Below are 22,887 nucleotides of genomic sequence, written 5' to 3'. Positions count from 1 at the left end.
TATTAAAAAAAAAAAAAAAAAAAAAGAGGGGGGAAAGCAAACACATCTTTTTCATCTATTATTCCTTCAAAGAATTTATAATTATTTCTGCACTGTCTTAGAGGCAGTGTAAACTGATACAAGCCAACATAAAGTCCCCATGCAGAACAACTTAGCACATTCATAGACAAGAACAGACAATAAAAGGTCAGCTAATATATAAAAAAGCAGGATAAAAACGGCAAACAAATTAAGGTGTGTTGTAGCATTAGAATGATTCCTTTTTATTTCAAAATTATCTAGAGAAAAGTACATAAAAACATTTAGATTTTGATATTTTTGTTTTCCAAGGGACAAAAGGAATCAAATAATTCAGAAAGAATGCATATGAAAGTAACACCTATGGAAATGCCAGAACCGTACTCTGATTGGAAGATCAACTGCAACCTAACAGAAAAAAAAAAAAGAGGACAGATTCTAGCTGCATCCAAAGGAATATGATGCTATATTCAATGACGTCACAGAATCCTCTGCTTTCGCAACTAACAGTATTGTTCTGAATAACCAAGCACTTAGCCAGGAAGAACTGTCACTCACTGATAGAGCCAAAAAAATGGAAACTAAACTAAAACATGCATCAGGTATGATATCAAGTAACCCTGGAAAATTAAAAATACCTTGTACATTTGGCATCTGCTACTGATTCTTTAGCTTCGTTCAGTAATTTCTGTAAATTTCTTATCTTTGCCTTCTTTTCATTCAGCACCAAAATAAACCGGTTATAAAGATCCGCCTCTAGTTGTTCTTTAGCTTCCACGCATTTTTCCAGCCTACAATGTAAAATTAACTGTTACACTATTTCTTTCTAAAAATCTCTGTTTCCTGGAAGAAAATTCTGTAGTGAGGCCAGTGTTCCTTATTGCAGGAATCCCCATTCCAAACCATGTATGACTAGTGAAGCATCTCGTGTCTGAAACAGGACAGAATAAGACTTTTTTCACAGAAAAGTGCAATGAACTTTGCTACCAAAAAGGGAAACTTTCCAAGGGGAAAATTTTCTCTTTGTCCTTTTTTTGATAGGTTCTTGAAAACATGCATCTATGACAACTAAAATTTAAATAGGCAAGAGTTCTTTACTTTTAATGCTGAATTCACCATAGTGGGCAGGACTCACATATTGAGATTACAAATAGGTATGATCAAGCCTGATAGGTCCTAAATCTGGACCATACACGATGACTTCAATGTCATACATGATGTTCAAATATATTTGAACAGAAAAAAAAAAAAGAAACAAGAAATAGGCAATGCCACTCCAACACAGGCTGAGATGACTACCAAATACTTTGGGCGACCAGGACAGCTCCAGAACTTTTTCCTGGCCAGGACTCCCCTTGCAGGTTCTGTTCTGGTGAGCTTGCAAGGTACCTGGCAATGCACAACAGGACACTGCAGCAACACCTGACGGTGTAATCTCTTACAGGCATTCAGACATACAATGCTAATAACTCCAGTGCCACGGACTCCATTTCAAATTACACAGACACAGGGCTGAGATCTTGGTACACTCACAGCCACCACTGAGCAGATTTTTTTTTTCCTCCCCCCCTGAAGTAATCATGTTTACTTGGTAGAGGACAAAACACAATATATATAAAAATGTTTTTGCAATGTTCTTAATTAATATGTTCAGACTAAAATATTCTTCAGGTTTTTAAAGGTATAATGTGCACATTAGGTAGGTCAATGTCAATAAAATGAAGACAATGGAAACATCAAATTAAGAATATGGATGTATACTGTCTCATAAGCAAAGCAAAACTGGAATATAAGCAAACATGAGCACAATAAATGATGTGACTTATAGTGAATGCGATACTGTATTTACTTCTTGTATTTTGTAACTTATTAGTCCTTTGGTTGAACCACAAACATTTTAATAGCTGTGTTTGTAAAAAGCAAATAAACATCTTGATAATCTGACTGATCATGGTAACTACAGCCTTACAGCAAATAGTCATAGCTTATAAACAATATTCTTTTCACCAACTTGTGCAAGGTTGGTAAAAAGTTTAGAAGGATTCCTTTGTTATTAAACCTGAACACATAACAGATTTTTAAAAGTATTAATTTATAAGGTACAAAATTTCGACGGACTTCCTATATAAATAACGATTATTTTGTTCATTGATCAAAACCATATATGTTGTAAGAAGAAAGACAATAGAAAAATAATCTCGTAAAGTAATAAGTCTACTGTGCAATGCTTTAGGGATATGCTTGATAGTTGATAAATAATTCATCTAATTTAAATGCAAATAGCAGAACATCATTACCATATAGATCAGCTCAATAATTCCTAAATGAAAGATCATATGTACTAATCAACTACCACGAGACTTTCCACCTACAAAAGTTAACTGTTTAGTGGGGAGCAAATAGGCAACTCACAATGAATCATAAACCCTAATACAGGTTCCAGAAGTGCCTTGGACAACTCATGGAAGAAGAAAGGTAAGGATGGGAATTGCCTTCCACTTTTCAAGTAGAAATCAGCATTAGAAAAAAAAAAAAAAAAAAAAAAGAATAAATACAGCTGTTGGGTAAATTCCCATTTACATGCTTGAAACTAAATATGTCTGTACCCATAAAAATGGAAAACAAGTATTTTGTGTAACATACAGTAATCCTGTCTGTATCAAATCCTACAGAAAAATCCTCTTTTCCCCACACAGAACAATACTAACTAAAGGAAGTGCTTACTACTGTGCCTTTAGTTTGCCAATGGACTGCTTTGTGTCAGAGCAGTTGAGGCTGGTTTACACAGTTACACTGAGACATTTTGCCGACTTGGCCAAAAAATTGTCATAGAAGATAACTTCAGTGAGGCCCTTGAATCTTGCAGACATCCACTGATGAAAATCCACATAAATGTAAACTCTCGATGAGGTAAAGTTGATGCTGTCTGGACATTACTAAGCACAGTGTAGGAACCTACTGCAAGAACAGTCCGTTTTTTCAGCCTCTGGAACAAACTATTAGCATCTCAAAATATACATACAGACTATATGCATAGATTAGAATACTAACTCTTCCCTGCAGGCAAAACCAATTAGTAGGATGCCATCAGCTAATCTTATGATTATTTTCATTTACATGAACACCTTTTTTGATTTTTTCCTGTTGTTTAAAGTAACTCTTATGCAAATACATTCTCTAGACATTACTATGACATTAATTTGGTGTAACATTCAATCAGTGCAAAATAGTATTATATTAATGCTGTATTTGCAAGTTACGACCCTTTAGAAATATACTCTTATATGGCGTGTGATGATACTCAGGAATGGATTACTAAAAAGCAACAGTCCTCTACTGCTTGGGAACATGGACATGTTAATTACACAGAACATATGTGTGTGTGAGGTAACTCTGCATAGTCTTTAGGATTCACTGACGCATGCATTACCTGAATTATCTAACCACTAAGCAAAGCTGGCTGGGTTTCATTCTGATACCTCATCAGTTACAAATACAAACTGTAATTGCGATTTGTCACATGCTTGTGCCTGTATGTGATTTGTCTCACTAAATTACCAACTCCCTAGGCCAAATAAGGAAGCTGCTCATCTGAAAGACAACTTTCAGGTACAGGGAAAATAAATGATAATGGCTAGACCAGTGCAAGTCTTATTTGCATGTGCCTTCCAATTTTTATATTCTTAGATCTCTCTGTTACGTAAGTAAAATGCTTTTATGTCAAAATGCCCAAGTTGACAACCACCAAAAAGCTTGCACAGCCTCCTGAAAGCAGCTAGTATTAGGCATGGTTACGACTAGTAATTGAAAAAATACAGTAACTGTCCAGTTCTTAAGCGCTGCCTAAAGGTAGGGCAATCACACATGCTTCACAGACGTTAATGTTGAACTATGTAACTTAACGGCATTTATAGATTTTCCACACTCCAATACAAGAAAGAAAAAGTTCATCATCTCTGCTATTTATCCTTGTCCTCAGTGCTCTAAAATAATTACTGGTCTTATGACACCACTCTATTACATTTCACCCTTCCCCCAAGATTGGCAATGGTATTGAATCTTGATGAGCTAATGCTGAAGAGTCAGTTTCAAGCAGCAGACTACCTAGCCTGCATTTTTATAAGCTGTTTGTAGTTTAAATATACTGTCACTGTAGTTGACCACAACATAATTTGGCAGCTATTTTGATTTTGGCTCGTCTACACTAATTTTAGATATTTGATACAAAATACATACCACACCCAAATCAGAAATTTAATTTGTGTTTTATTGGCCAAGGAATTATTTTGCTACAGATTAGTATTACTTTACATTTGCCATCTTAATTATCCACATGAAATTTAAAAAAAAGAGCTCTGATATTTTAACTCATCCATCCCTGAGGTGTGCAAACACACACGCACACACTTTCCCTCAGGCACCCACTTGCAGCATTTTCAGAATAATCCTTTAAAAAAATTCCATAGCCTCTCTGTTTGGATCTTGCCAGATAATATCTTAGCAATTTTTATGGTTTTAGATCAAATGCTGAATGGTCTAACTAGCCAGTAACTCTCATGTTGATGTTTCTTACGTATTATTTCCTAAAAGCAGGGAAATGTTCAGCCAGCTAAAATCCTACACTTAGGTCATCACAATAAGTAAGACAATGAAAACTAAGGTAATTACAGCATCACCAAGAAACAGTCTTAACACCTTAGACACCACACAGCTTCAACTAGAGTGCATCAGTAATTTAAGAGTTTGATCATGCAGGGGATTTCTCTTCAAAGGTGTTTTTGGCCTGCTCCTCCCTTTCACCTTTATACGAACCTGGCTTGCAGAGGGAAGCCACAGGAGTAATTTCTGTACCTGGCGCAGGGCTGCCAGCAGAAAGCTGTTCTCAGATGAGCAGATTATCTCATGCACATCAGGGCTGGTATTCAGCCTACAGATTGCTCACTTGGCAGATTTAGCCTCCTGAATGAAATCTGCTTTACAGACCAAATGGAAAGCAGAAGTAGTTTCCATCTCAAGACACCCCAGAGAGTTATGGGGTAAAGTTCTGGAGCTCACAAAACCTTCATGATGGTCAAGAAAATTAGAGAAATGGAAATGGGATGAATTATTCCATCCAGTGCCTCGCGCTTAAAAAGAATAAACACATCTCTTGCAAGTCTGCATGCTATGTTTTAATTCTAATGAGGTCCTGAAGAGAGAGACTTTAAGCAAAGGGAACTGCAGGGGCTGAAACTGGAGCTGATGTGCCTTAGCTCCAGGCAACAAGGGAGTACAATTCTGCACATCACGTGCTTTATATTTGATGTTTTACCACTCAACACCGCGAGTGATAGAGAATGTGAAGTATGAAATCCTGTCTACTGAACAAAGACAGGCAAAGCTTTTGTTCAGCTCCAAGAAACTCACAACACTAGATCCAGAATTTGGAGCCAAAAGAGCAAAGAGAGACAGTGGGGTAGACCAAGCTGTGGCCAAAAGAATTAAAAAAACAAACAAATTTAAAAAACAAACCAAAAAAACAACACTGTTTGGATGAAAATAATTTTTATTCTCCACTTAGCGGACATGGCCAAAGTTTGGTGACCATACAACTTTCAGTATTTATTTTGAAAAATCATGTTTTGGCTATTCAAAATATAAACATACTAAAGAAATCTACCAGCTTTCGAAGCTTGATACACTGATTCTGAGAGCAAAGGTGGCCAGGCTACTGTGATTTTTTTTTTTTTTTTTTTTTTTTTCTTTGGGGTAACTCTTTAAAAGTGCCACACCACCATGGAAATTGATACAAGCACTAATGCCTATTACACATAAGCGTGTAATGCAATACAGCATACTGGTTATACAATACGCTATTGTTCAACAAACTGTTAAGCAGTAAAACACTACTTAGGAAGGCCATAGCTTGTCAAGGAGGTTGTCAGGAGAAACTGTAACTCATTTTAATGAGAGGGAAACAAAACTAACTCCTCCCAAAAGTCAGCTCTCTTTTTCAAGGTAAATTAACACCAATTAGCTACATTCTTTCATCAATCTTCTTAAATGTGTTTTTTCAAATAAACCTATAGAAAAACAAGATAAATCTCTGACTTGTATGTGCTAAGCATTTTATGCTAACTGAAATAAGCATATATTACTTAACTATAGAGTGCAGTGGCACACAATCTAGATCATAAATGAAATGAGAGTTATAAAACTCACTTGCAAAATAATGGTACTTTTTCCTGCAACAACTCACTTGTTTCCCAGTTCTGTCGCCTTTGGCAATGTAAACATTAAAGAAATGGCGACTTACTTCCCACTCAAAAATGTAAACAATTTGAACCGCTACTCCTAAGAATTATAGTAAATAACAGAAAGGAAAAGGCTTTCTGAAGAAAGTGGAGAAGTTTCTACAGAAAAGAGCTGATTTTTTTTTTTTTTTTGTACTTCATAAAGCTTTAATTGTGAAGTTTGCAATACCAGCCATCTTTCACACAGGAAGGAGATCCACAGTTACATGGATTTAGATAACTGGGCTCAAAATACTTGTCGAGAGAAGAAAAATCTGTATTCTTTCTGTACATGATTTCAAAAGTGCTCATCAGTAAAGCCAGCGCTGATAGCATATTTGTGAGTTTATCACGTATCACCAGTGAACGCACTTTTAAACTTACCGCTTCTCCACGTCACTCCAGTCACTGAAAAGCCTTTCATTTTCTTTTTGCAAATGCTCATTTTTTGCCTGCAGTCTTCCCAGGCAGTCCAGACAGTAACCAATCAGTTCCTTAACCACCTCCGCCGGACTTGAAACTTCCTGTAGCTTTAGAGATCCAAGTCTAAACTAGAACACAAGGAAAGAATGAGTTACTTCATCAGTACTACAAAAATCACAAAACCTCACTCCAATAAATTTGAATACATACTTAATAAAATAAGCATAAGAAATATTTTACAGTCCTCCAGTTTGAAGGGATATAATAAATTTGTCACAAGAAGAATTGTGTAATATATAGATTAAATCTATACACCAATTATTTACGCAGATAATACATCTTAATATAATTACTTATAATTCAATAGGCACAGGACATGAGCACTGACATTTTCTAATGTGCAGGAAAAGAGATGACACGCAGAAAGTGTAACATGATATAGCCACAACCTGCTCTTGTACAGGTCAGAGGAGGTTAGTAGTATAAAAGTGCAACCTCAGGTTTTATATAAAAGGCATATTTGATGTAATGCAGAACCACAGGAACTCAAAACCTAATGTTATTGCTAAAATGCTCTTGCCATCTGACCAATTCTGGTACCCACAGCAGCAATACAACTACACAAACATTACTGATAAAACAAATGAACATTAATTACCTTTGATTTAAAGGAGCACTATAAATGCCTCTCTATAATGCTTCCATGCACCTGATGGATAAAAGCTAGTCCACAAGTTTTTTCCCCTCAGGGCTCGGACAGCAACTTCTTAATTGTAAAAGGAGTCCTTCAATTAAATAGGTAGCCTTAAAAATTCAATGAGATTAAAGGGCAGGATGTATAATGAATAGTTGTATTTCTTCAGTAATGAGGATGTTATACAGGGTATACAAGAAGTCTGAAGAGATTTGTTCTGCCTGGTCTGGCAGAAACAACAGTAAACTGTTCTTTCTGTTATGTTAAGTGCTCTATTACCCATATTTGCAACTGGAATACATGGCAGTAGAACACGCTGGAGGGAAGGGATGTGCCATCCTAAGGGACCTGGACAGGCTGGAGAGGTGGGACGTGCAAACCTCAGGGAGTTCAACAAGACCAAGTGCAAGGTCCTGGGCAAGTTCAAGCACAAATCCAGGCTGGGCGATGAGTGGATAGAGAGTAGCCCCCAGGAGAAGGACTTGGGAGTAGTAGTGGATGGAAAACTGACTGTGAGCCAGCAATGTGTGCTCACAGCCCAGAAAGCCAGAAAGCACCCAGAGCAGTGTGTCCAGCAGGGTGGGGGGGGATTTTCCCCCTCTACTCCACTCTCGTAAGACCCCCTCTGCAGTGCTGGGTCCAGCTCTGGGGCACCAACAGCAGAAGGACACGGACCTGCTGGAGCGGGGCCAGAGGAGGCCACGGAGATGCTGGTGGGGCTGGAGCCCCCCTGTGAGGACAGGCTGGGAGAGCTGGGGGGTTCAGCTGGAGGAGAGAAGGCTCCGGGGAGACCTTAGAGCGGCCTCCCAGGGCTGAAAGGGGCTGCGGGAATGGGGGGAGGGACTCGTCATCAGGGGGTATAAGGATAGGACAAGGGGTACAGGTTTTAAACTCAAAGAGGGGAGATTTAGATTAGAAATAAGGAAGAAATTCTTCCCTGTGAGGGTGGTGAGGCCCTGGCACAGGTTTCCCAGAGAAGCTGTGGCTGCCCCCTCCCAGAAAGGGTTCAAGGCCAGGTTGGACGGGGCTTTGGGCAACCTGGGCTGGTGGAAAGTGGCCCTGCCCATGGTGGGGGGGTTGGAACTGTATGGTCTATAATGTCCCTTCCAACCCAAACCATTCTATGATTCTATGAATAACATCTTACAAAGAAAAAAAGGAAGTGGTACATGCTAGGGAAGGGTTCAGACTGTGTTGTGACACCTTACCTACTAAAATCAGAAATCCCATTTCACTGATTTTTTTCCTGACATTAGTTCTTTTTACTTGGAAGGGCATGGAAAACAACTAAATAAAAGACATTCCTGAAAAAAAAATGTATAGCATTTGTTAAGACTTTTTTAAAAAGTGAACTTTACTACTACTATACATAAGGTTTTGCTGAAAAAGACATGGTAAAAATTTCTCATAAAGATTTTAAAGGCTTTGTTTGAAACAAACAGCAGTCCTGCAACTTAGAAATTTTATCTGTGGCAGTCTCTGCAACAACACAATACCACCATGAGCTGCTGCAGCATTTATCAGAAAATGCAGCAAACCCAAAGATTTAATTTAAAATTAGCCACTGACATTTCTTCCAAATTCACATGTACTATCTCTAACACATTGTTTTTCTTTAGCTTAAATACATCTGATGGCTATAGATGAAAAGATGCATTTAATTTATTTTTGGAAATTAGATTACATTATCAGTAACTCCCAGAGTGCCATGTATTCCCTGGATATCACACTTGCTGTTTGACAGCATTAACAAAGATGGACATTTGCGTAAAGGAAACTGTTTTTCATCACTTGCAAGCCACCACCATACTATACGGATAAAGAATTCATAGCACACTTGAATACTAGCCACAGAGATAGAGAAGCACAGTAGCACAGATAAATAGCAACACAATCTTCTACTTATACTGTGGAGGAAATAGCAAGAAGAGTAGTTCTTTTTGTCCTATGCTTTTAATATAATCAGCTGAGATAAGGTATAGACAAATACATTTACTCAGGACAAATAAGCATTGTCCAAATTACAGTTTACTCAGCACAAAAGAACAAAATATGAATAATCCTAAAACAGGTTAAAGTGAATAACAATAGATTTCAGATGAAAGCCTGGTTCCACTCACAACCAAAAGCATGCCATTACACACAGCAGACATTTCAAAAGCAATTCTAATTACAAACAAACACTAGCTCAGCCTCTTACTTAAACATGTTATATAAACCAATACTGCTAGTGCAACGTGGAGTTTTGAAACTGCAAAATACATCCTCATCTTTGTGGACCTCTGCCATGAAAGGATTTCTGAAAATCTGTAAGAAAACAATGTCCTTCTCATTATAACTGAAATAAATCAAACCAGGCACTTTGGCATGCTACCTTTTTTTTAAGAATTCTCAAAAGGGAGAGGGGCAGAGCTCACTCTGCAAAGAACAGAGCAAGAAATGCATGTCAGCCTGATGAGCCACTGCTAAGGTGTGAGCCAACAGAGAGGAGGTGCTGGACAGATTTGCCACATTGCTACAGGGACACACTGAACTGGGTTGGCCATGTTTTAAGGTGTTCATTTCTAAGTCCAACACAGTAACAATTAGTCTTTAATCCAGACTTTATACAAAGCAATTGACTGTTACCTACTTTCTTACATTAAAATTCACTGTGCTGCTTTCTGTGTCTTATAGACCGGGATCTGCGGACCATTTCTAGGAGGCCCACAAAAAGTAAGCAAAGCAAACCCATCACCAGGAAGCTTAAAGTTATTAGGAAGGTGCTCACATATCAACTGAAAAAAAAATAAATCATATGGCTTCTGCAAAACAAGTATTCTTTATCTCCCCCGCACGCCCCCCAGTCATCTAATCTTAACTTCGGATAGTTGTAGTAACGAAGTAGCCGCCTTACGTTGCCACTATCTCCAGCACCTCAGTGCAGAAAAACATGGAACATTTAGATACAGCCCTAATTAAGCTGAAAGTAATGTGATATTGGATATAAAATTTTGGTTTGCCTCCTTCACACACAGTGTTATATAAACTGTACCAAAAAGCCTTCTTAAACTATTTCTTCAAAATGAAATAATTTGTTAGAATGAGCTACTACACGGGCTAGTTAACAAACCGAAATGTTAGCACTAACAATAGTAACATTGTTATCTGAGCAAATTACAACTGATTGGCATTCACCCCTGTAAAGAGCTCAGTGCTCAGAGACTGATAAACCATAAAGGCAGCCAGATCCATTTCATTCCCAAAGCATCAAGGCAAAGCATGAGCCATTTGCAAAACAACATAACGAAAACACAATCCCAGCACAGTTTTGGTCTGGAGGTCTGTTGGCATCCCAAACTGGAAAGCAAACTGGTAAAGGAGCAGATGCACAAAACAGCACAATTTTAGATCCAAGGATTCTGAACTTGGGACAGACATGTAATTTGCACCACTGACTAAGGCAGAATTCTATTAAAATTGAAGGGGGGGGAATCATAAAAAAGGACACATTAGTTTTTACACATATTACATAGTTTTTGCTTCCAGCTAAACCAAGAAATAGTCCAGTATTTGTCCTTCATCATCAAAACCACAGTAGTGAAACTGGAACCAGTTCTAGGAAGATTCTGTAGATGTAGTTAAAGATCAGGATACCATAAGTAGTTAACTCGGTGGGATATCAAGATAAATAGATCTTGCTTACTGCATGAGTGAAAGCTCAACATTAACACTTCACTAGTTAATTTTACATATAGCATGTGATTTGGATCACATTTCCAAAGGTGAGCCTCATTTTGTGAATTCCTGCACATTGCTGCTCTCTGGACCAATTTATGTTTCTTGTCATTCTTCCAGCTGCTGTAGCTCTCTAGCTTCATGTCATCTGCAGATGTAATTAATATGCTTCCTCTTTCAGATCATTCAAGAAAACTACATAAAACACTGAAGCACTAAACACATCATTTATGCAGAGAATAAGCAGATTGGCCAGAGGTCCCAGTGGACAACAGTCTGACTGTAACTGATATACTTCTCCCCTTCAATATCTGCTTTACTGTTTGTTGGATTTTTTCTTTAATTGTTGTTTTTTAAAGACACACAAATACAGAACCATTTAGCAAGTTGTATGCCCTCAATTAGAAATCACACTCAGCACTTATCCATTAGATCGGTATTTTAGGCTTAGAAATAAAAACAAGAATTAGAAGCTTATGACAAACTGTCATTTTCCCATCACTTCTCACCCTGCCCACTGTTTGTCTTCTACAGATGAGGAAACAAGTGATCTCAACCATGAGACAGAAAACATTTTGGAAGTAAACTGAAAAGCGTCTCAAGCAACTTTTCTTCTAGTTACTGATGTTTACAGGAAGATGCTTCACAGAGGAAAAAAAGACATTAAAATATTAGCTAACACATTTTTTTTTTCATGAAAAATTCATTTATTCTACAGAGATGGTGGATTTTAATTTTTAATTTAAAATATATATATATGCAATATAATCTTTGCATCACTACCTTCCACTAGCAATGAGAGTTATCATACCTAAGGCAATAAGTATCAAAGGTTATGCACTGAAATGTCACTTACACAGCAATGCCCACACACTCTCTCTTTTGAGGCAGAATCTAATCCTAGACACTAACAGTGAAACTATTTCCAATAACAACAATTTTTCATTATGACATATGAGTGTATAAGAAAAAAAAAAATTAATGCAGGAAACTCTCATTGCATCTGCATTGCTGGCCGTGATTTCTCTCTGTATTGCTTAAGCATCCTAACAATAATTTCTAAAAGTACTTGTTATCCAAAATATATTTAAGGAATCCATATTTCCACAAGCTGGAAAAAAAATATTTATTAAAACAGACAAATTTTGTCCTTCCTTGTCCTGGCAGGCTATAGCAGATATATAGTGTCTCTCTCCCTCTCTTCTATTTATAATATAACCTAGAATATTTTGCTTTTTCATTCTCTATTTTGAAAATGATTTAAAAAATAATTTTTACCATGAGTACAATCACAGTTATTTAGGTCTGATTTTTAAATTAAAATATTCCTGGTGTATGAACTAATTAATGGAGTTTTAGTTGCATGAATCAACCTACAGCCTACAACAGAATGATCTCTAACTCACCTCACTCATCTTCCACTTTTCCTACACCTTTGGAGTAGGACTCAAGAGAACCTTGCACTCTGCTTCTAATCACAGTATTTCAAACCAGGCTAACAATCAGCTGGGTTAGCATAGTAACATCTACGTACTCACAGATGCTGCCTCCCGCAAGGTATTGTCTAAGCAAATGTCCTTTCACCAGGGAAATATTAATGAAGAATTTGGGGATGGGGGGGTGGAGGTGGGGGGGGTAGAATTCCACAGCAGCCCACCAGCATGGAGCAGCTGTGTAGTCCCTGTCTTTATCAAGACCTGCAGTTTGTAACAGCAGATGTGACCCTTGCGTTGAAGCAGGAAAGCCCTGCAGACCCATAAAACAACAGATCCTTTTGTCATTGCCCTGTTCTGAGCATCTCTCAACACCTCTCCTAGGCTAGGAGAGCGCTACGCTGGTAGGGATATTGGTGAGGTAGAGCTCAGTCTTAACAGAGCTTGGTCTTTCCATGTTACCTATTAATGCCAGTTCAACTGGGTCTTTGGGAACTAGGCAAGATGGAGGAGCAAACAGGGTATTTCTTATTAATAAAAATCCCTCAGTCTGAAACCATATGTTTTCAATACTTAAAAAGTCATCTTAATAATCTCAAGAGCCAAACCAAAACAAATGCTTTACTTGCTTACTTTTCAACACTTGAACAAATTTATACCTAGAAAATCTTGTCAGCTAAACTATGACCTTGGCTATGGCTGGTACTGAAAGTAAATTCTTTACGACAGAGTTAGAGATTAGCTATAACATAAGAGTACAACAGTGAATGTTGCATTAATTCAAAAATAAGATGTCTTTTGCATTACAATAGGCAGTGTAAGATACCTTCTTTTCTCTGCTGAGAGCTGGAAGTCTTGCAAGACAGACAGGCTGTGATTTCTAGAATCACCCTTGCTACTGCTGGTGAAGTATCAGCTACCTCTTCTACTCCACATATGCACAGGCTCTGAACTAAGACAGAATCAATACTTTGCTAAAAATAAGTTTTCGCTATGAAAATACCTATGAATTTAAAAGAGGAACATGTTAATGAAAATTCATGTACAGGGTTAAAGAATATGACCTACAAATGAATGATGCTGACACTTATACAAAGAAAGTATTGTTACAAGCTTGAATCTGGAAAGCATTATACCATTTTTATTTCTTAAGTCAATCAGTGAGTGGTCTTGATTTTTTAAAGCTGTGCCATTATTATCTCCAGGGAAATCATTCAACAGTAACCATGACATCCCTGGGTGTGGTAATAAAATGAGTACACTAGACTTGCACAATACAGTGATGACAATATGAAAGCAGAAGTTGCTTTTGTAACAGCAAACTCTAGGAAGCTAGAAAAATTACAGAGTACCATGGAAGCCAAGAAATCTTGCTGGTTACATCAGACAGTATAAAAATATGATCACCGATTACAAAAATCAAGTTTAAGATAAAAACCCTGCCTTTCTCCATTCTTCCCTTTCCCTCTTGAAATATTATTTATGAGAAAAGTATTACTACATCCTCAAATTATCTTCCTTCTTGATGAAGGCATCTATTCTAGAGCAAAACAGCTGACATAAGTGATTGCTATTTTTCTCAGGTTTTTACTACATGCTGCAAAAACCTTCCACATAAATTGCCATCGTATTAGCTCTACATCAACTGATGGAATTCCATCTGGTTTCACTATTTTGTATGGCAGGGGTTCCCAAATATTTTGGAGAGTACTTCGCTGTTTCTCACACCCTCAAACCCACACATTCGTGGCACTGCAGCCCCCTTAATGATCACAGTGCAAGGAGGCTACATCTGTATAGTAAACTAAGCAGAAACTGTGAACATCAACAAGTACTAGAGTACACTGGTGTTACACATATCTAAGCACTAGAACAGCCACAGCATGTCCTCGGCCCATGAGAGAGACCACCTCACCGAACACTGCAGGTACATCGCAGGAGTTGGAGCCCCCCAGGGACCACTCCCAAGGGGCGGTTTGCATGCAGGACCCTCTTCTGGAAGCTGAGAGAGTTTAATAGCATAGACATATAGCGTTCCCCATCAGTTGGCCTCTGTATCTGGGCATGTTCCCAGGAAATTTTAATTCACTGGTGCAGAGGCAACCACAGTAGTCCCTGGAATAATGCTCTATCGGGTTTGCAGCAGAAGCCACTGTATTTTACTAGATTAAGAAGGACGAAGGCACACTGCAGAAGGAGACCTTAGGTTTCCTTTGGATGGAATATCTGGATCCTGGGTAAAAAAGGTAGAAATAAGGCTGAAGAAAGATCTGACACAAGTTATTCCATCCATCCCTCAACAAGCTGCACACTGCAGCATGGGCCAGACTGGAAGCAGATTTCCATCCTGAAAGCTCTTCATAGAGTCACTGGGAGGAACCTCTGGAGGTCTCCAATCTCCTGCCTAAAGCAGGGCCAGCTTAGAGGTCAGACTTGCCCAGGGCTTTATCCCATTGGGTCTTGGAAACCTCCAAGCATTGAGACCACACAACCTCTCCAGATAACCTGTCCCAACAGACGTGACTGGCCTAACTGTGAAAAACTTTTCCACTGTATCCCACTGGAAACTGTGATTCCAATTTATGTCTATTGTCCCTCATCCTCCTAATGTGCACCACTGCAAACTGCTTGGCTCTGTCTTTTCAGTAACTTCCTTGGAGGTACTGGGTGGCCACACCTGAAGCTAACTCTTGCCCAGACTAAAGCAGCCCTGATGCCACAGTATCTTCTCACAGGGCAAATGCCCCAGCCCCTGACCACCTTGACAGCCCTCCAGTGCAATAATTCCAGCTGACTGGTGTCCTCCTCATGCTAGGAACCCAAAACTAGATGATGTATCAAACTGACTAATGCCAAATAAAGAGAGGTAACCACTTCACATGCTCTGCTAATTGTGCTCCTGTGTTGATAGGGCCAAGACACTGCTGGCCTCCACTGCTGCCAGAGCTCAGACTCAGCTTAATGACCACCAGGACATGAGGTCTTACCTTCAGAGCTGCTCCCCAGCCCCACTGTCCTCATCTCATCCCCTTGCAGGGGTTCTCCTGGCCCTAAGCAGCACTTCTGCATTTGTCCCCTGACTTTTGTATGTCTCTGTCAGCCCACTCTTCCATCTGGCCTCTCTGGGTGGAAGCCCTGCCCCTGAGGGCATCCATGAGTCACTCCAGTTTGGTGTCAACTGGAAACTCAATGGATGATCACTCCATCACCTATTCCAAGTTATTGTTAAAGATGTGAAACAGGACAGGCCCCAGGAGAGACGACTGTTGCTCTCCACTTGCTAGCATTCTCCAGGACCATATGACCCCCTAACCAGTGTCCTCTAAGTTCCATCATCCATCTCATTCTCCACCCGTTTAAACTATAACAGCACAACCTGGGCATAATATTGTGGGAGACAGAGCTGAAAGCCTTGCCACACTCCAGAAAAATGGCATCCTCTGTTCTCCCTTCAGGCATAAATCCAGTCATTTTATCACAGAAATCATGGTAGAGGCAGACATAGTCTGCATGTTCTGGCATGATTTACATTTGTTAAATCCACACAAAAGCTCCCAGTCACCATCCCCTCCTTCAGGTGCACAGAAATATGCTCTGAGAGGAGCTGCTCCATGACTTTCCCAGAAATCAAAGTGAGACTGACCAATGTGTAGTTTCTCTTAGCATCAATCTAGCATTTTTTGAAGACTGGTGGAAGGTTTGACATTCTCTGGCTGTTTGGGACCTCTCCCAATATCTGTGAGCTTTCAGTCTCAAAGACCAACTCTCTAAGAACACTTGGATGCAGCACATCTGGTCCAGTGGACTTGGATGAGCTGTCTTAGTGGAGAAAACAGTAACATGAAACCTAGCTCTGCTCAGCAGTCTAAAATTCTTGTTCTTACTTGGATTTCCCTGAAATTCATTAAGGTCCTTGGAAGCACGGCATTTTGACTCTCCATATTTGAGATCATTCCAACAAGAAGCTCTCAATATAAAATTCCACTGCTCTGTGCAGGCGAAATAGGAGGACTTCTTTGAAGATTTTGATATTGTACCAAAATCTGAACATCATTTTCCTGAGACATCACTAAGGCCAAGTCTTTGCAACCACAGGAAACGATATCATCTAAACCCTCTCATAAAGGAATCAAAGTTTTTAAGAGGTTTTCAATCTCACTAGTCTAGCTGGAAAGCTGTTTGGGACGTTTTTTTCCGAATTTGCCTCCTAAACACACACATGCTCAACTTGTATCCATTTGCTCTTAGACAGACACTGTTCCTTAGCTTATAGCATTAACCTCCCTCTCTAGTGTTCAGACTCTGTTATTTACAGATAATTATTTTTCTCTGTCAGTTTTTATTCTGTTGAACTAAAGCTCGGTGTTGTAGCTTTGGGTACATATATGTTAGATTCTCTGTTCCTCATTATCACACAAGCTTCCTCCCAGATTCAATCTGCATTTCTTGACTGTAGATGACCATAACTATACAAGTAATTCTTCAGAATTATAACTAAGCATTACTGAGTAGGCTGTGCAAATACACAGAAGATAGACATAGAATTCATGTGACATTTGCAGATAATCACTATTCAGTCTATTTGCTTGTTTCATTCTTCTTTCACCCTGTCACATTTGCCCTGTAAGAATCACCAGGATATGAGGATTATGTATATTTCAGGAGGCCTGGTTCTTCAGGTAGTTTTAGAATAGAAAACAGTAAATGAAAATAATAACCAATCAGATATGGCTTAAATATCCCCCCTTTTTCTTTTCTTTTTTTTTTAAAAAAAAAAAAAAAAAAAAAAAAAAAAAAAAGTGAGCCATGTAGATAGGTAAGAGTAATTGTGTCCTGGGAAGACACCTACTGAGGAAGAAACTAATTGACTCCTTTCATGAATGGCATTACATCTGTATGTCTTTCTTTAAAGCCTTTGGAAAACTTCCTTATTTAAAACTTTACACTCCACACAAACATCACGTTTCATATATCTATACAATCAGCTACTTCTGTGAAGCTTAATCCCCTCCATGCTGAAATGGTCTTTAGCTACTGAATTTTGACAGCTGTGACATGGTCTGGTCAAGATCTACCCGGGCTATGATTCACTGCCCTAAAGTGCTCTGTATTTTCCCAAACTGTTGCTCATAGGAGTACTTCTTCCTCCAACCTTAAACTCATATATATCAAGAATCAAATAATATCTTCGTAAATAATGAGATTAATTTCAAAAATAGGCATGAACTGAGTAAAGTTAGAGCACATTTGCACTAAAGCAGTATTTATCTCTCAAGGTGCTAAGCTACAGTAACCTACTACTCATTTTCCACTTCATTTTCTTGACCACTATGCAACTGAATCCCTTAAAATTAGAAGTACTCTGAATACTAAAATGCATTGCAGAGGTAATATCAGCACCTGTAATATTAGGTATTTCTCTCAATTCTTTCCCAATGGTAATCAGACACAATGTTCTATTTCACTAAAAAAATCTGAGCAATTGGAGTAAAAAGGCCAAAGGCAAAACTCCAGAAAGATAAGGTGCACTAGTTAGTTATTAGAATGATAAATATGGAATGGGCAACTACATTGTAGTTCAACACATAGTGATAAAGGAGTCATGCCTATATAGCTAACAAACAATTCGAGCAGTTTGGAATGAAATTATAACATCACCATGCAAAAAGTGGCAGGTTTGCATTTTAAGCATACATCCAAGCCCTTTAACTTCTTTTATGCTTCTACTCTTTCATCATTCCCTTCTAGACTTCAGGCAATACTGTCCATTCAGCTCTCTGCTACCAGTCTGCCTCTGAAGTGAGTTTACAAAGACAACTGAAGCAGGCCATCCTTAAAAGACCTTTTTTTTTTTTTTAATCTTTTCCCTCATTAATTCAATGGCTCCAGGAATAATCAGATACTTTCCTACCTCACTGAGTAGCAAGCAGGTCTGTGAGTAATGGAACTACTGAAGGCTGGTTCCCTACGGTTATGACTCTTGTGCTGGATCCCCTAATGTCTAAGAAGGTGAGAAAACGAGTCAAAGCTTTTCCCTTATTTAGTGCATTCATAACTTCTCTTTCCCATGAGGATTTGCTAGTGTCTAATAATACAGTTGATCTCATTCCACAATTTTTTCCAAAGCAGACATATGAATAGGGTCTCTCTTCTCCATCGAGTCACCTATTTCCATGAAACTAGTAGGAACCTGATATCTTTGAGACCTTTACTCCTGTCAAATCTATTTGAAATTGGCCAGTAGTTTCAAAAGTTATTGGGGGGAAGGGGGAGGAGGTAAGAGAGTGGCAGTCAGCAGAGGCACACAGCATGATCACATAAGCTTTGTTTCCTTAGGAAGCAGGCTAAAACACTTACACATTTTATTATTTTAAAAGCTGCCCTAAATGAATTAGGAGATCTAAACTTGTTTTCTTCCTTGTTTTTCATGTAACTTACAGTGTGGCAAATAATACAATAGACTCTAGATATAACATCTGGATTCAGGTCTCAGGGCTTAAATACATTAACAGTTCACAACTATGTTAATTTAGATTTCAGAAGGAAAGCCTAATAAGAGAGCTTAAATCAGAATGCATTTCCTACAGGCTAAGAGAAGAACACGGGCCATTACCATAAATCAACTGGCATAAAAACTTACCACATAGCAACTTGGTTTTGAGGCTTGAGTCTCCCAAAAATATGAAAGGATGCCTACCAAGGATTTTTAATTTAATCCGCTGGCATTTTTTGTCAAATATTTTGCATTTATGGTCAGATCTATTACTCAGTAATTACTTCAGAACAAAGCTTATTTAAGGAAAACATTTAAAGTAGGAGCGTAAAGCTCTTGTCCTGAACAGTTAATTACAACGTGTACTTCCCTGTGAGGGTGGTGAGGCCCTGGCACAGGTTTCCCAGAGCAGCTGTGGCTGCCCCCTCCCTGGAAGGGTTCAAGGCCAGGCTGGACGGGGCTTTGGGCAACCTGGGCTGGTGGAAGGTGGCCCTGCCCGGGGCAGGGGGGGTGGAACTAGATGGTCTCTAAAATCCCTTCCAACTCAAACCATTCTATGGTTTTATGAAAGCAACAAAGCATGAACATGTAACACTGACAAAACCCCCATGCAACCCTTTCAGTAAGTTCCATAAAAATTTCTACAAATGTTATGAAAGGTAGATCCAGATAAATGTGCTTTTAGCAAAAATCTCCAAAATAAAAGCAAGGCTTGCAGGAGTGCTTGTGATAATACTGTCAGTAAAAGTTCCAAGGTAACAAAATATGAATGATTAATACTTCTAAGATTAAAAAAACACCACCACATTATGTGTTAGCTGCTGCATAATGGGAGTATTTTAAAACCACCTGTCAACTGATCATATTCCTTCATGTGAAACCCAGACTGCAACTTTCTTTAAAAACTTTAATAAAACATAACTGAAATGTCTGGAGTAATAACTGTCAGATATGAAGACAACTTGTCTTGGGAGCTACTTCCCTTCAAACGTTGACCTTTAGGTTTGGGAAGTAATGGAAACTCTAAAGTGCTTCTTGAATACACCCTTGGAACTAACATGCCAACATTTTGCAGTAATTTAAGTCTGACTCCCCCTGAATATGCTGTACTCTGACAGTTAACAGCTCAATGATTGCACATGATTTTTTTTTTGCTTGGAAAGTAAATGTATAACCACGTGAATAAGCATGAGATAATGCCTAGACCAAGGCAAAATATAAAAGTGTTCCCAACTAAGTACTACAAACAATTTTCCAGTGTGAGTAATAACACAGGATTCATTTAGAACAACCATTGACTGTTTTCAGGGTGGTTTTTTACCCTTTGTTTACAACATCCTGTCAGGACGTTGACAGCCACTTGCTAAAACCTTTAGGATTCAAACATCTGACTACTTAATAAAAACTTCATTGAATGGTGTTATTTTATCTCATTCAAGAAAAAAAGAGATTGAAGATTCTCCTCTATAGTACTTAGGTCACCTATCTGAGCTACGGGGTGAACATCTGCGTACACTATATTCCAAACATGGAAATACTCAATGCATCACAAGATATATGCAGTGAATATGACAAAGTTCCTGTAAAGCCAAAATTCCAAGCATTTAAGTACACAGAAGGACATAAACACTTCTATAAATTATCAAGATATGAATAGCATATTTCTCTCCATCCAAGAATCTAAAAGAAAAAAAAAAAAAAAGCCAAACTCCTGTTTTCATGTAGGAAGAAATAATCACCAGCTCAGATTCAGAAGTATGTGAAAAACTCTACTGAATTATATCTGTCTGCACTAATGTCCCTTTTCTTACTGTTCAATTTCATCACCAAGAGACTTCCCCCAGCCCTTTTAAGACTTAAATTATTCCACAGATATGCACAGAGAAGGATCCTACAAACAGAAGTTAAGCCCCCCTAGCTCTCCTCAATGAACACCTCTTCTGCTTTCATGCAGGAATCTGTATTGTTGTAACTGCTTTCATGACACCTTTATGTAAGCATAAAAAAAAGTAAAAATCAAAAAAGTGTTTAAAAAAAAAAAATCAAGGAGTATTCACCTGTATTTCCTTGTAACACACTGTCAGAAATGCAGAAATCTGACAACCAAAACATGTTCTAGGCTATATGGAGCTAAAATGCTCTACTAATAGTAGGAGATAAATTTTTACAGTTAACCAAAATTCTCAATTGTTGGGAGGTGTTGGGGTGGGTGGGGCGGTTGCGATTTTTCCCCCTTCTTTTGTCACAAGAATACTCCTTCCAACAACAGTAAAATGTCCACAGTGACAGATGGTACTATCCTAGCAAGGACTCACCAAGTAAACCCAACTCTCACATGAAATTATAACTCAAGGAAGACAGTTCAAGCTTGAACCATTTATGGGTTCAGTAGCAGCATCAGCACTTCTTTAACCCCAAACACAGAGGAGCCATTTTTCTCAAAACATCTACAGGAACCATTACTTGACTCCATTCAGAACTACAACTCCCAGCACAAAACTCCCAGCCTTCTACCCAATTTCCTTTGGATATCTAAACAGAGGCATATAATGAAACAGCGGCTGCAGATGACTTGGAAGGTTAAGAAATTAAGACCATTATTAAAAGTCACTTGCTGTAACTGCTCTAGGCCAGCAGCAATTCAACACCTAATACTTAGGTATAGGAATGACTTGGAAAAATACTGTATTTCACATTGTCCAGGCTAAGCAGCAGCTTATAATATGTTTCTGGCCTTCAAGGAGGATCTACAGACATTGAAGTGCTGGAGTGTGTCCAAAGAAGAGCAAAAAACTGGTGAACAGTCTGGAGAACAATTCTTATGAGGAGTGGCTGAGGGAACTGGGGTTGTTTAGCCTGGAGAAAAGTAGGCTCAGTAGAGACCTTATTGCTCTCTACAACTACCTGAAAGGAGGTTGTAGCGACTTGGGGGTCAGTCTCTTCTCCCAAGTAACAACTGATAGGACAAGAGGAAACAGCCTCAAGTTGAGCCAGGGGAGGCTTAGATTGGATATTTCTCCACTGAAAGGGTGATAAAGCATTGGAACAAGCTGCCCAGGGAAGTGGTTGGGTCCCCATCCCTGGAGGTATTTAAAAGACGTGTAGATATGGTGCTTAGGGACATGGCTTGGTGGTGGACTTGGCAGTGTGAGGTTAATGACTGGACTTGATCTTAAGGGTCTTTTCAAACGTAAATGATTCTATGATTTTACAGCATCACTACACTTCGTTTCAGGATGCTAGCATTCAACTCTTCTTACTAGATATATTGCTTTGCTCCTAGGCTCCTTAAAAAACCAAATTAATATACAAGAGAAAAAAAAGTTTATTTCCCAGAGGTTACCCTACAGTCAGAACAAAAGAGAATTTACAACAATCTTGTTTACCTCTTTTCATGCTCTGGGCCTGAAATTAAGGTTTTCCTTCTCAAGTCTGACCCTACTCAGATTCATTATGATAGAGGAGGATTTAAGGCTACTGCTAAAAATATCGTGTTAAACATTCTACCATGTAAGAGTAATTAAAGGATGACATTTTTATTCCACAGGTGTGAAAGGTCATCTCAGAGCACTGATTGATCAAATGTAATTTCATTTCTGACTGATTCAAGGTAACTAAGTTGATATGTAAGATCCATTCACTGGAACTATAAACAAAACTCTAGCAAGTCATTTTTCCATATGAATTATTACCATGATAAGAAGGCGTGAAAAGTCTTGCAATCAAGAAACTCATAGTACATTCTAATAAAGATCAAATAAAAATTAATGTTTTTCTGGAAAATTCAAATCCACTGAATCTATATATATGTACATATTTCATACATCTATATATACA

The 22,887-nt window shown here is 38.5% G+C and overlaps 1 protein-coding gene across 3 annotated transcripts in view; it reads right to left on the bottom strand.

The window, feature by feature from the left end:
• Positions 1–22,887, bottom strand: part of XRCC4 (X-ray repair cross complementing 4) — a 184,402-nt gene that overhangs the window by 98,123 nt on the left and 63,392 nt on the right. For all 3 annotated transcript variants that reach the window (XM_074932009.1, XM_074932007.1, XM_074932008.1), the window contains exons 4-5: positions 6,675–6,841; positions 657–809 (exon numbers count right to left, since the gene is read on the bottom strand). In XM_074932009.1, coding sequence (XP_074788110.1) covers positions 657–809; positions 6,675–6,841 — 320 coding nt within the window. The remainder of the gene's footprint in view (positions 1–656; positions 810–6,674; positions 6,842–22,887) is intronic.

This window comes from Athene noctua, chromosome Z (genome assembly GCF_965140245.1).
Source record: "Athene noctua chromosome Z, bAthNoc1.hap1.1, whole genome shotgun sequence".
Classification (NCBI taxonomy): Eukaryota; Metazoa; Chordata; class Aves; order Strigiformes; family Strigidae; genus Athene; species Athene noctua.
Note: the sequence above shows the minus strand (reverse complement) of the source record. Positions and strands in the feature narration are given on the sequence as shown.